This window comes from Perca fluviatilis, chromosome 9, assembly GCF_010015445.1.
Source record: "Perca fluviatilis chromosome 9, GENO_Pfluv_1.0, whole genome shotgun sequence".
Lineage (NCBI taxonomy): Eukaryota > Metazoa > Chordata > Actinopteri > Perciformes > Percidae > Perca > Perca fluviatilis.
The window spans coordinates 10,542,684-10,557,507 of NC_053120.1; the positions used below are offsets into that span (position 1 = coordinate 10,542,684).

Here is a 14,824-nt window from a genome sequence, read left to right on the forward strand (position 1 = left end):
CATTCCTCCATGTACACAGATTTTCTACACCTGCGCCAACAAGTGTGTAACGAACGGAGCGCTAGTGTAGTTCCTTATATACTGTCTATGTGTAGTTCCTATGTGTAGTTCTCTTAACATACAGTACATCAATTATGTAGTTTTTATTAGGCTACTAACAGGCCAAACGGTATTTGGTCGATAACTAACAGTTACGTGGCTGTATTATGTCATTTGAACATTTCTGCTTTAGATATATAATTTAAATTAGCAATCGTTATATATTTGAATCTATAACTAAAGCCATCCCCAACTATAATATAAAGGAATCTTAACAAACTCTATCACCACTTGTCTCCCACAACGTTTTGTTGAAGGCTGTGACTTTGATGAAGTCAAAATTCAAAACAAAACAATTAAACTTATGTTTAGTTAGCCTACATCTCCATACCCTGTATCTTTCAGAAACTCAATTTTCCCAAATCTATTTGAAAAGAACTAGAACTCACATAGCCTATTTAAAATTATAACTCCCAAAGCAAAATAAATCCATCCAATGATTCGATAAGACAACGATTTGGAACTGAAACCAATAATTGTGTATTTTGTGATGATACTGAAATGATCATTTATTTTTCCATTGTATTCTGAAGCCTTAAGACCTGATACATGAGGGGCTTTACCCTGGGTTCTTCGAATTAAAAACTTTATTTCACACCTCAATGAAAAAAGGGAAGGATTTGAGTCCTTAAGGTAGGGTAATCCAATTCCTTTGTCAGATCCTTAACATGCCAAATTGTGTGGTATCTTACATCCTTGAATAGACTATAGACTATCATGCCTACAGCTACAGAGGTGTTTCCTTCTCATGCTACCCAACCTGCACCTGCCCTAAGGTGCATCTCTCTGCTTCGTTATGACTGGACATTTCCCTCCAGTAGGAGGGACTAGATGCAGGTATTTCAACCAACATAGACACCAGCTATGTTAAAGAAAAGGTCAGTTAAGAGTAAAGCACTTTTAAAAATCTAGACTGAAGTGAAAAATGGGGGCTATGAAGTGGCTGGTGATTTTTGTCACGCTGGGCATGTGCTCACAGGTACAGTAATGGAATAACATTTGTTATAATAGATAGCTAATTTAAAATTCAGGTGCAAAAATCTTGTATTGAAAAGAGAGGAGCACATGCAATGGAACCTTAAATGAATAGTTAGTAGTAACTTGAATTTATGTAAACTATTGTTTATAATATTTTCTCATCTAAATTTACAGGCTGCTGCCCAAGGTACTATGTTCTCTTTTACCATAAATCCACTAGATGTTTATATCATTGAATGAAAGCGCACAAAATCTTGATTATGTCATACATGTATGTGTAAAAGAATCTGTGTGTCAGGGCGCTGAACAAGTGCTATGATCTCCATTTCTTTCATCTCTCTCATCAGCTATCCAAGTATCCGTGTTCTCAGTAACATCCAAGAGCGCGATTCTCAGATGGACCAGGTACTCTGGAGCCAGCTCATACAAGATTACTGTCGCCCCCCAAAGCTCACAAAACAACCCCATTGCTTTTGCCACGTTTGGTCCAAACACAGTGCTGGGCTCTGTCAACTCTCTGACCCCGAACATCCTGTATACATTCACAGTTGAAGCCCTGGATGATTCCCAATTAAGACTGAGCTCTGCAGTTGTGGATTCATTCACAGGTGAGGTACACTTGTGTCCATACCTGTAATGTTTAGGCACTTAATAACACAATATTCTATTTCGTGCTAAGCCTGTTGTTAAATTTTCCATTTTAAAATCAAGTTGTTTTTTTTACTAAATGTTTTGGTGTTGCATGTGTTTGGCTTTGTCTAAGTAAAATACTTTTATAAATGTAAAATTTTTATGCTGCAATATTTAGGCACACTAATTCACTGTCAACATAGAAAACTGAAAAAATAAATAGTGGATCCAGAATGATCACTAATATTACAACCAATCAATCATTACAGTCAATTTAAACACCTAAATATAACTTTGATGATGGGCCGATGACAATGACCACAGAAGACCTACTTAGTTGCTATTAAAATACCTTAAGATGATTTTTTTTTATTGTTAATTTCAGTTTCTGGTTTTCTCAAACGTACCCAAGGGGATGAGACAAATTAAAATGTTGTTTCCTAATCCCTTAAATTTGTAGGTTATTATTATTATTATTATTATTATTATTATTATTATTATTATTATTATTATAGGTAGATTCCACAGCCAACTATTGTTGAGAAGGTGGAACCCATCCCTCGCATCTCACTACCAAAATCTTCCTATTTGAAGTTAATTTGACAGTATTGTCCTCTTCTTGGATGCCATCTATAATCTGAACTGATTGTGAATATTTTAGCCCCTGAGATTATGGATCCCATCCAGACCTTGAAGCCAAAGGATAGCACTACCTTGATGGTGGGGTTCAGCTTGAATACCGGGGCGACTCATTACATCATACGAATCCAGAATGATGATGGCTTTTTCAGAGAAGACCAAGTGTCCTCCTCCCCCGCTGAGATTGAGTCCCTCTCGCCATACACTGAGTACGAGCTCAGCATCATGTCTGCGAACAGGGGAGGCCGGAGCCAGCCGTCTCTTCCTGTGACTGCAAAGACAGGTACTGTTGTTTTGTCACGTTATCTTTCTCTGTGTGCAGAATGTTAGATTTCCACTTCCACAACTGGGAAACAAAACCTCATAACTATATTCAGTGGGAAAAAAACAACACCCAAGTGGTGGTTTATGTTAGAAATGATTCCCACATTCATTCAGAAACAATGTGTGCTGTTCTCAATGTCCTGCAGAAGTCACTTGATCTGCCTCATTGTCCCATAGCAGAGCCATTATATACAGGACTGTGAGTAAATTATCATCAGTATTTGTGCAAATCCAGGTTCTTCTTACCTCATAAATGCAGCGCCCCTCAAGGCCTCTCCTGTATCGGTGGTAACTATGCATGACCGTTCTATGTCAAACACAATGGGACCTTATCCTGAGAACATAGCTGTCACCTCTCACCACCAACCTGGGGGGGAAATCTGATCCACATGAGTAAAAACAACATGCTAAAAGTAGTTTCACCATTTTTGTTCACTGTTTGCCATTATTATTCTCAAATGTGTGCTACCTAATGTGTTAGATTTAAATTAGCTATACTATACATAGATTTATTCAAAGATCCTTACATGTTCAAATTCTAAAAACATGCTTTCAAGTTACATTTTGGAAACAAAAAACATGGAAGAATGGCCTAAGTTCACACATCTGAAGTGAATTGTTCACCTAGTCAGAAAAAAACATGAAAACTGATTTTCGTACAGCAGGCACCGAAAGAGCAATTGGCGGACTCATAATTATGTGTGCAACTAGGCTGTCGATCAACTTGTGACAATAATGGTGGTATTGGTGAGTACTAAAAATATCTTGAGACCTGAGACTTGACTCAGACTTTATTCACAAAAATTAAGACTTGAGATTTGACTTGGACTTAACAGCTGTAAAACTTGACTTACTTGAAATTTGTCTCACTAAAGACTTAGAGCCCCCGAAAACATGGCTTTAAATCTTAAGTATTTCTCTATAACATTAAATATTAATGGCTAAATAGGAAACAATCAAAGTAAAAAAGCATATTTAAGTATTAATGGTACAGCCTCCATTCCCCAAAACGTTCCATACATGTAAAACTTGTCAACCTTTCTTGTCCTCTACAGTTTTGCCTCCTCCTCAGCTCTCCACCTCCTCTCCCAGCAATGACAGCATCATTGTATCCTGGGCCCCTGTTGCTCACGCTGTCCAGTACAGCCTGTCTATATACGACTTTGGCTCTAACACCAACATGAAGTACAACACCTCCGACACCAATTTGACCATCTCAGGCCTGGCTGCTGGCTCACTCTATGCCATCAAGGGTTTCGCCTGGGACCTCGAGGGCCGAGAGGGAGAGGGCAGTCTGGTCATCAACCAAACAACAAGTAATGAGGCTTCTCTCTGTGTTTTTATACTCTGTGAAGTGCTGTGTACATGCGATCACATACAACAGGAGAGAGACACATGCAAGCTCCTATAACTATATACTCCATGTGCCTTTATAATACTACAGGGTTTTCCCTACCACTGTAAGATTTAGTTGCAGCACCCGAGCTATTTTGGGCCCCACCTAACCAGAATGAATGTAACTAATAAGACTTTTCTCAGATCTAATGACTGTAATTGCATTTCTTTAGCAAGTTTTGTCTCTAAGCTTTTTGAGTGTTCTAGTTTTTATAAAGTTTTAGACACATATATGGTGATAATATTGGTCAAAAATGATGTGAAAAAGAGATGCAAAACTAGGACAAATGGACACAAACCGACTACAAAGAGATGTCAAATGACCACAGAGAAAAATTACCAAAAAGATAACTGCTATGTGCGTGATATATTAAGTTTTTTGCTTTAGCTGTACCTGTACAGTTAGACAAGCACATGTCCCCACCTCCAACTCCTACCCTGTCCTTGATAGAGAACAGCAGAAACATTTTCTGACATTTAACCTCCAAAAATACCACCAAATCTAGTCGTCGTAAATAGAAAGAGACCTCAACCACGACCTCCAGTCAGTGCATATTATGATGAAAATGATGATGTCATTACAGCCACCAATATAAAGTGAAATCATATATTTGATATATGTATATCATGGGAATAGAAGTGGAAAATTCCTAACTTTGGCGACCTCTTGTAGTAGTACCAAAATATACAAATCCAGACATTAAAGGGATAGTCTGGATATTTTGAAGTGGGGCTGTGTGAGGTACTTCAGATAGTCAGTGTATTACTGACAGTAGATCGCAGTCGGCACGCCCCCAGTTTGGAGCAGTCTAGTTTAAATGTAGCTATATTTAGAATATTTTCAGCACTTTACCTTTCAGTCAGACAGCCCTTTCCGGCGGGAAATTGAAGCCGTTACATCCATCTTTGCTCTCTTCAAAGCCACCAGACTCATTTGACAAAAACAGTTATTCTCACAGAACACAGGAGTTGCTGGTCCACTGCTGTCTCGATCGGTTAGTTAGTTTGTGTAATTGTGTGACTTTGGTGAATCCGAACTAAACCTTTATTACACCAATGTCCCACAAAAACAACACAAACAAACTAACCAATCAGTCGTATCAAATATGTAAGTCTGTATCTGCTCATGCTTTTGACTGGTCTAATGGGTTTGTGTGTTTACGTGTACTTATGTTTGATGCATCATTGGGCGTGTCTGTTTGTTTACTTGTTGTATTTTAACAGGACCACCTACGCCATCTTTTGTCAATGTCTCTATTGTGACGATTAACGGTGTGGCCGGACTCTCTGTATCCTGGAAACTTGATCAGGATGTCTATGGATCAGTCCAGTACCACGTACTGAGTGACCAGAACCGCACATGTAACTCCACATCCAGCTCCTGCATACTGTCGGCCGTGGGCTGTGGAGAGGTACACACTATCCAGGTCATCGCCTTGAACACAACTGGACCCAGCTTCCCATCCAGCCCTGTGGTGTTCATCACCTGTGGGTATTTGATATTTTATTTAGCTACTGATACTACACAGCATTAAGTGGGATCAAATAAAGTAGTTTCTACCAAGGTAACTATCTGGTTGCAATAGGCCATTATGGGCAATCAATGAGCAAGCATTATATATGGAAATAGTATAAATGAGGATTTACTGTATTTATGCATCAATATGATGATACACTTTAATTTATGTATTTTACTACATATTTAGTCAGGAACATTCCCATCTAGTTATTTTCTCCGTGAATTACCAGATATTTTACATCAGTGCTAGCTATTATTATTATTATTATAGCAAAATTAAAGCATTATGCTGCTCTGAAAGCCCTGTCAGTATATGAGTGTGACTAAACTCCCTGCTGTCCTGGGCTGCCAGTCCCCTGCCCACCAGAGTCTTTGGCTCTTGTGGAGTCAACAGAAGGAAACTGCACGCTAACGTGGGGCACGGTGCCTCATGCCGACAGCTACGTGGCCTTCTTCAAGAGAGGTGACGGCACCGAGGAGACCTGCAACACCACCAGCAACAACTGCAAATACCACTGCCTGTGTGGCTACACATACCTGCTGTCTGTGTATGCGTACAATGAGGCTGGCAGCAGTCCTCAAGGACAGATTCTCAACTATACCACCTGTAAGTCACAGCTGAGACGGATGATGATGGTGATGACCATTGTATGTGTATGTCTGTTTACGTGTGTATCAACTGTGTCTTTTAGTGCCCTGTTGTCCAGAGGGTGTATCGGTCTCTGTGGTGAGCACTGACACTCTGGAGATTGTGTGGATGGCCTCGCGGGGGGCAGAGCTGTACCAGACTCGGGCTGCAGACAGTTCAGAGGTCATCCTGTGTAACGACACAGCACCCGTGTGCGCTCTCTCTGACCTCAGCTGCGACAGTCCCTACAGCGTGGTGGTGACACCCTGCAATGAAATCAGCGGATGCAACCATGCATGCAAAGCTCACACCAAAGACACAGGTAGAAAAGTAATATTCATAGGTACATATGTATCCAGTTAAATGTTTCTCTTAAGTTCTGTTTATCTTGTGCAGAACTTTTCCAACTTTAGTTCCTAGATTTCACATGAAACAGCAGTAAAGTAGTGATCCTATTCGACTGAAACTCCCCAAGAACTTCAATATAGAGAGTACAATACATATATGTGGGTTGTACCCTCAAAGGTACATACTCAGTAAATTCAGTCAACTTTTGATTCCTTCTTTCCTTTGTCCCCATCAGCTGCTTGCATGCCGATGAATCTGATGCTGAATCCGAAGAACTCCTCCTGCGTCAGTGTCAGCTGGACAGCAAACAACAGGGCTGCTAATTACACTGTGAGCGCGTCGGGAGATGACGGCCAACACACCTGCACCACCAGCGGAAACAGCTGTGACATCACAGACCTTCCATGTGGCTCCACTTACGAAGTCAGCGTCATAGCAACCAGCGCAGCCGGCCAGAGTTTACCCAGCTACTCTGACTATCTGGAAACAGGTTAGTGGTCGAAGGTTTGGATTGATCCATTTAATTAAAAAGTACAGACAGGTATTGAGAAACCAATACAAAAGCATGTTAGTGATGTGTTGGGCCACCACGAGCCTCCAGAACAGCTTCAGTACTCCTCGGCATATATTTTAGAAGTCTGTGAAATATGAATGCAGATATTTTTGTGACATAAACGCATACAGATGCAGATACAGATAGTAGGTTTGGGTTCCACCCCTAACATCCACATACTGTAAATCATCTTCTTTGACAGAACCCTGTTGCCCGATGAATCTAACAGTGGAACAGGTGACACAGGCAGTGAGCAACATCTCGTGGTCTCACGCCAAGGGGGCGCATTCATTCATCACTTCCCTGACATCAACGCGTGGCCACGCCCGCTGCCACACCCAGGACTCCCACTGCCTCGTGGGATGCATCACCTGTGGGACCAACTACACTGTCACCATGGAGGCGTTCAGCAAAAGCGGGAGCATGTCCAACTGCACCTATGAGGGCTTCTCGTCCAGTGAGTCATGATGTTTTCTACCACTGAGAAGGAAAAAAAAACTTTATTACACTTTATCACACTTATTATCTTAACCTAAAAGAGTAGTTACTTTAATATGTTACTTGTCACACACAAAATAAACAATACTAGTCATTTTGTCCACAGACAGAATGTGCTGGAGGAAAAATTCACCACTACTAATATAACTACTGGTTTAATAGAGTCAAATTAAGGCTGCAAGGTATACATTCTGCGTAACACACGCGCACACACACACACACACACACACACACACACACACACACACACACACACACACACACACACACACATACACAAACAAAATATTTTATTACTATTCAATTATACTATTAATTATTCTGGTGCCTTTTATTACTTATAAATTCAATATTTTAGTTGCAAGAGGAAGAGTTCTTTTTTTAAAAGGTTAATACATCCTTCAATCCAAATACTGCTAAGATGTATAGCTTAAAGCAGTGCCAACGGCGGTACACCGTCCAGAAGATGATGGGGGCGTTGGCAATATTTGGAAAAGGGCGTTGAGGTGCCGTTGGGGGGTTTAAGTTAACAACAACAATACATACAAACACAAAATATAACAGGCCAGTTTACAGCAGCGACCAGACTAGGCTGTGTGCACTCCAGACCTGAACACGACGTCAGAAAAAAAAACAATCGCTGATCTGGAAACCCCAAAGCACACCACATAACACGTCAGATGTACACAACGTTCCTACTGTACCTGAATGCAGCTTCATTTCACGGAGAAAGAGAGAAAGAAAAGAGACGTGAGAGATATCGACTGTGCTTGTTTGGCAAAAGTAGTGTTCAAAACCGCGGGCAGTAGGCTTATATTGGTGTTTTAAATCTATGGAAGCGATAGAGGAGTGATGTCACTGTTTACTGTACGGGACTCACACCTCCGCAAAACACAGCGCGATTGGGGTGCGTTTTCTCCAAACGTTTTTTCTGCTATTTACTCCCAAGACAGGCGATAGCAAACATAGTAGACTCTTCTAAGCATTAAAAACGCCTCTCACTAACTCAAAGGTTGTAAACTTATGTCCATTCGGCAGTAGGTGTCGTTCTTCAAGGTTTGTCATACCAAAATACGTGTGTGTGTGGTATGGCGCGCGCGGCTTCTGCTTTACCCTTGATAAGTGCCAGCTTGTTTTCCGTTGGCACAATTCAATTTTAGATTTGAATGAAAAATAGATTGATTGTTAAATTCTAGTGTTTCTGATTGGCTACTGTCAGTGTTTGTAATAATAATAACAATAATAATAATAAGTATAATACATTTTATTAAAGCTAATTTCATGACACAAGGTCACTTCAAATTATAGTCCCTTCTAAAGGTGCTGAGGTTCACACCATGCAGCAGGTCTTTGATAATACCTATTTATAGTTTGAATGTTACATATCTAGTGTTCTGATTGGCTTGTTATTATTTGAATGTCAAATGGTTGCATGACATTTAAATGTAAATATATATAATTTCTATTCATGTGTTGATTGTATTCAATGATTTATTTTTATTATTTTGATAAAAGTAAACAATAATGCCTATATTAGGGCGTAATCATTAATATTCGGGGCATTTAGCCTACATAATATTTATGGGGGCGTTAGGGACCGGATAATGGATGGGGGCGCTGGCACAAAAGGTTGAGAACCACTGGCACAGTATGTGTCATGTTACTGTTACTTTTCCAGCTGTCTTTGAAATGGGCTGTATGGGTTTTTTAATTAAGTAGCAAACATTAAATATCCACCGACATAACCTTTGAGATAATAGACCCATCACTGCCCCCCCCCCCCATTCTCTTTCTTGCAGGTGCCTGCTGTCCGTCAGGTGTCAGGCTCTACAGTATAGCTGGGAACTCTCTGCGAGTGTACTGGCGCAGCGCTGGCAGCAGCCACAGCTACGTCACAGAGATGGTGGGCAGCAGCAACAACTACACCTGCACTGCCTCTCCCGGAGCAAGCAGCTGTGATTTTGGCAACATCCAGTGTGGGGACGTCTATCATGTAATGGTGGCTCCGCTTACACCAGAGGGCAGCAAAGTCCTGTTCTGCCCCCAGAGACTGTACTCTGGTATGACAGTGGGATTTCACAGTACTGTTTGGTGGCGATGAAATATTAGAATTTTGTTTTGAAGCTAATGTTATCGTCCTTTGTTTGTAATTATAATAGTTGTGCTGCTAAAGTCTCAACAGATTTTTTTCATATATTTTATAATGAAAATGTATAGTATAACACACAGTTGGTAGTTCCACTATTTCATTTGATATACTTCTGTAAAGGAATTTCATTAGCTTTATTTGGGATCAGAACATTGCACAACAGTAGCAAAGTAAAGACAATTCAAACGCTATGAATATGGAACATTTTTACTAAATTTGACTCTTTTTTTGTCTCTGCTCTCTCAGTCACTTGCTCAGGGAGCAACGTTGGCACAGGTGAGTATCTGCATAAATATTAACAATTTTAAGTCAAATTCACTGAAACCACCCAAACAATTACTGGTAAAAAAGTTTAGGAAAACATTTTAAATATATAATGTTTCTAATCACTTCAACCTGTTCTTCTGCAGTGATTTACAGAGGGAAGAGAAGTGTGAATTAACATACGGTAAGTTGAGTAAATATACAATAATTATAAGTAATTTGTTAATTTAAGTTAATTTAGTTAACACTCCCCTCTTCTTAAATCAAAATAATTACAGTATAACCATTACATAAGTTCAGGTATAATAATGTGCCCATCTGCTGGTCACAATGAAACTGATTGTTTTGCATCAAAATTCCAACACTGTCTCAATACGTGGCAATTTTAGTAAATATCCTAGAATAAATATAAAATTCCTGCAAACTGAATTTGACTGAATCTATTCTTAACAGATGCAACAAACTCCTCCATCTTCTTCATCTTCCTCTTCCTCCTGCTCTACTGGAATAAAGCCATATTCATAGCTAAACAGAAAAACAGCTGTTAACCTGTGGCATACATGGGTGATAACATGATGGATAATAATAAATACATGTTTGGGATATGATTAGGTGTTTTAAACTTGCCTTTTAAATAATGTTCATGTATATCACGGCCAAACTAAACCATCACTGTGCCCTCAACAATTAAGATCATCACTTACCTGACAAAAACAAGCCAACCAAAAGAGTGCATTTTGTGTGTGCTGCTTAAAATATATATCATGAGACAAAAGCATGGATTTTGTAAATGTAAGAGTTTCTCATGATAAAACTTACAAACAACTATAACTAAATTCACTACATATATATATATATATATATATATGAGTATCAGTAACAGTGCCCCTCCCAATATTTTTAAACAATTTCACCTCTTTTGTTTTAAGACTTATGAATTACAAAATGTACCAAATTTAAATAAAAAAGAATTGTAGGTGCAGCCCCAAGTACAAAGCCTCCTGATGATAAGTGGCAGATACTGATCTATGTCACCTCATCCTGCTTCACACTGTAGCGTATAATTTCTGCAGTGTGCTGTTGCTTGTTCTCAGGATGTATTTCTGTGTTGAATATGTGTCACTGTGGTTGTGAAAACCCGATGCATATGTCAGTTAATAAAGAACTTCCAGCATCCTTTTCTTTGTTTTGTGGTTTGATTTGCAGATAGATACAGTGCTTAACTAAATAAAAGGTTAAATTAAACTATGATTCCTATGCTAATTCACTAAAATATTGTTTATTGTCTGTTTATGCTGTTTAAATTCTCACCTGTGTATTTTTTTCCATGAAAATTATATAGTACAGCAGTTACAAAAGGAATACCTAGTTTGTGATAAGCTGTTATTTATAAAAGAAGTCCATTACAAAGAAGAACTCTTTCGACAATACTGTTCTTTCTTTCTTTCTTTCTTTCTTTCTTTCTTTCTTTCTTTCTTTCTTTCTTTCTTTCTTTCTTTCTTTCTTCCACATGTTTCACCTGCTATGAAGAAAGACGCCTGGCTGGAAGACCTTTTGTGTTCGGCCTGTTGCTTTTAGACTTTCAGAACTTGTCTGTATGCTCAGCCACCTTGGTGGAAAGGTGTGTCCTAGTTTCATTACTGTAACAAGTGAGGTAAGCTTACCTCTCTGGAGGAAACAGGTACCAACAAATCAAATATTTGGGTACATTACTTAAAATCTCCCAATGACCATACTAACAGCTCAGGATACAATCCTTGAGATTTGAAAAGAGCAGATGGATATACCGATGTCCACCATCAACTGTAAGTCATGAACAAATAGGATTATATAAATCCATAAATTGATGTGAAGAACATAAAATAAAAACTTAATACAGATTGTAATCTTGAGGACATACTGTACTCTAGACTTGGTGGGTCTGGTGTTTAAACACTAAGCTTCTGATTTCAGGGGAAAAGTAAATCCCATAGTTTATCAACATTCCCGGAATGATGAACAACTTTTTGACCATGGCAGATATGACAAATCTGGCTTCAGTGATAACACCAATACTGTTTACTTGTTGCCTATCCTTTAGCAACAGTTCCTCTTTGTTGTTTTTGTTTTCAGGCCCATTTCCACCTACAGTATTTGTCCTTTTTCAACTGCAGAAAGTGTTGGGACCTCCACAGATTTATATGATCAACAAAACAAATGTAAATTGTGGGATTACACTCATCTGGGGACAACTACATGTACAAAGATGTAGGTCATCAGCATATAGGTTGACATTTACAGTGCACCCCATAGTGACACATAAATTATTAGACTGCACAACTATTGTATAGTTAAATTCATATACTGTAGATGTTGAAATGTGTCACTAAGAAAGGTGTGCAATAAATAGCAGAGAAAGATCGAGCTTTACATTTATGGAAAGGAGAGTCAAACAAAGAAAAGATAACAGATGAATTTTCTTTGCACCCTCACCGTTGTCTTATTATGGAAAATTATCTTTTTGGCGACACCTAAAGTTATTTAACGTCCTCCTGAAATCATTCTTCATATTTGTTTACTATCAATCTGTTGTGTCATCATGATTGTCTATTCTGTAATTCTACTATGTTGGTCTGTTCTGTACACATGACATCTTTTGCATGTCTGTCCGTCTAGGGAGAGGGATTCCCTCCTCAGTTGCTATTGTTGAAGTTTCTTCAATTTTTTCCCTGTTAAAAGTTGTTTTGGGGAGATTTTTTTCCTTATCTAAAGCGAGGGTCTAAATTGTATGCTGTGCAGACTGTAAAGGCCCTTAAGGCAAATTTGTGATTTCTGATATTGAGCTATTAAACTACTATATATGCACATCCCCAATTGATAGTATTTGAATCCGCACAAGCATCACACTTTTTTGGGAATCAATATGGACTTCCCAGTAGTGACGAGGAAAGCGATATGCTCACTAAATTCTAAGTTAGCATTCAGGCTATTGCTTCCTGTTATCACCAGAGCTCATGTCCTTGACAACACTGGAGCTCTCAGCTTCTATTCTTTTTTTCTATTCCTCAGTACAGAGGTCAACTACCAGAGTGAGCTCCGGATCTAATTTCATAATTTAAACATTAATTAAAGACCATTTTACAATGATCAAGTGCATTCTTCCTTTAAAACACACCCTGCCACCAGCTTCACAGGGCACCAATCCCAGAAACATGTGCTGCCCCTGGGTCCCTTTTCACAACAGAAGTTTCAGTTGGCTTAAGTCCCTCGAAACACAAAAGGGATGAGTCTGGTATTATCCCCAGTGCTGTGTAAACAGTATATGTTATCAATAATGATAATGTGGTGGCTCTCAGTGGGGAATAGTTGCCATTCACAGCTAAAACGTGGAGCATGACTCAGCCATTAAGTTGTCATTTCTTTGAGAAACACAGATCTGGAGGTCTTTTAGCAGCTTACATAAAAAAACTATCAAGTGAGATAGTTTAATTGTCTGACCTGATCTGGTCTCATACCATCATGGTAAGCTGTGAATTATGTTTGCCATGATGTTAATATAATGAGTAAAATCTAGTTTTCTGTCAAAGTTGTGTGAAAATGTTGACATATTACCTTAAATTCCAATTTTTTTTTATCTCAGTGGTAATAGGCAGCGCTTCAATGTTAAAATAAATGGATGATAATGGGTTTTGTTAGCTGGTACCTGCCATACTGTTAGAGGTAATTTATTTAATTAGACACATGGTCTCAAGAGTGAATTCTACTCAAGTCAGTCACCCCTCACCCTCACCTCCAGACTGTTGTCCTTCTACATAAAAAGCACTCAGATATAAAGATCAATATTCCTATGAAGGCTGAACAGTTAATTTAGTAAATGCAATGTATTTGCATATGTATTGTATATTATTACAAGATTCTCTGGTTACACCTTCTCAAATGTAAATATGTTATTATTATCATTGTAAATTCAATTTCTGTAATTTTGGACTGTTGGTTGGGTTCTGGGAAATGGTGGATATAACCTTGGAGGAGGTAACTAAACAAACTCATCTCAGCTACTTAAATGCATCCAAACAAAAACAGCTAAATACTATGCTGCATTATGAAAAACAACCTAGAGGTATGCAATGTACAAAAAAAAAGACAATCTTTGAAAGACAACCATGCCCACATACTGTACTGCACATAACAAGTTTATGAAAAAATTTGGGCTACACTATACACTACGTTCCTCTTTTTTTCTTTTGAGCACCTGGCATACTCTATTGGAATTCTAATAAGGCTTCCGATGAGTCAGTGGCAAAAAATCAACCTAACAAAGGTGCAAACGGTGATGCGACTCAAATTGCTTGAGAAATTTGTGGGAAGTTGCATTATAAGATGCTCAATACCTGTGACCTGTAACAGTGTCTACTTAAGGACAATATCACAGCCACATAAAAAACAATGAAATATCAATGTGTGCACATCACTTGTCCCTTTTCACAGCACATTAAAATTGCTCTGTTGTTTAAGTGGGGCAGCTAAAGTTTCCTGGCATGCTCATGGCCCGTATCCACTTTCATATTGACTTCCTTTTTTCTGATACAAACGAGCAAGTAGGAGGTGATAGCCCTTTATTCTCATGTGATAAAGATCCTTTTCAGTCCAGCATGTAGGCTTACATAACAGCAGTTTAGGGATTAGTCTATCTAGGAGGAAATTAAGTTCATTTTTCATCAAAATCCATTACGGAACGCCTTCAAACTCTTAAAAGTCAACAGTTTAAGCATTGTGACGTTGGTTTCAGTGGTGCTTGTCTCCTTTGCCAGTACAGCCACT

General features: G+C 38.8%; 1 protein-coding gene across 1 annotated transcript; it reads left to right on the forward strand.

Moving 5' to 3' along the window:
- The first annotated feature begins 1,024 nt into the window (after positions 1–1,024).
- LOC120565703 (fibronectin type III domain-containing protein 7-like) lies at positions 1,025–11,169 on the forward strand. Its single transcript, XM_039811647.1, has 13 exons — positions 1,025–1,079; positions 1,419–1,685; positions 2,369–2,629; positions 3,726–3,986; positions 5,290–5,553; positions 5,937–6,191; positions 6,277–6,534; positions 6,796–7,050; positions 7,316–7,570; positions 9,411–9,671; positions 10,007–10,036; positions 10,171–10,208; positions 10,478–11,169. Exons 1-12 carry the CDS (start codon positions 1,025–1,027, stop codon positions 10,200–10,202), a joined length of 2,454 nt encoding a protein of 817 aa, XP_039667581.1. The 3' UTR covers positions 10,203–10,208; positions 10,478–11,169.
- Positions 11,170–14,824: the final 3,655 nt, after the last annotated feature.

Excerpts from the sequence above, each read along its gene's own strand:
- LOC120565703 (XM_039811647.1), top strand. The coding sequence starts at position 1,025 with ATGGGGGCTATGAAGTGGCTGGTGATTTTTGTCACGCTGGGCATGTGC. Across the intron at positions 1,686-2,368 it reads AGTTGTGGATTCATTCACAG|CCCCTGAGATTATGGATCCC; the intron begins GTGAGGTACACT and ends TGAATATTTTAG. Across the intron at positions 9,672-10,006 it reads CCCCCAGAGACTGTACTCTG|TCACTTGCTCAGGGAGCAAC; the intron begins GTATGACAGTGG and ends CTGCTCTCTCAG.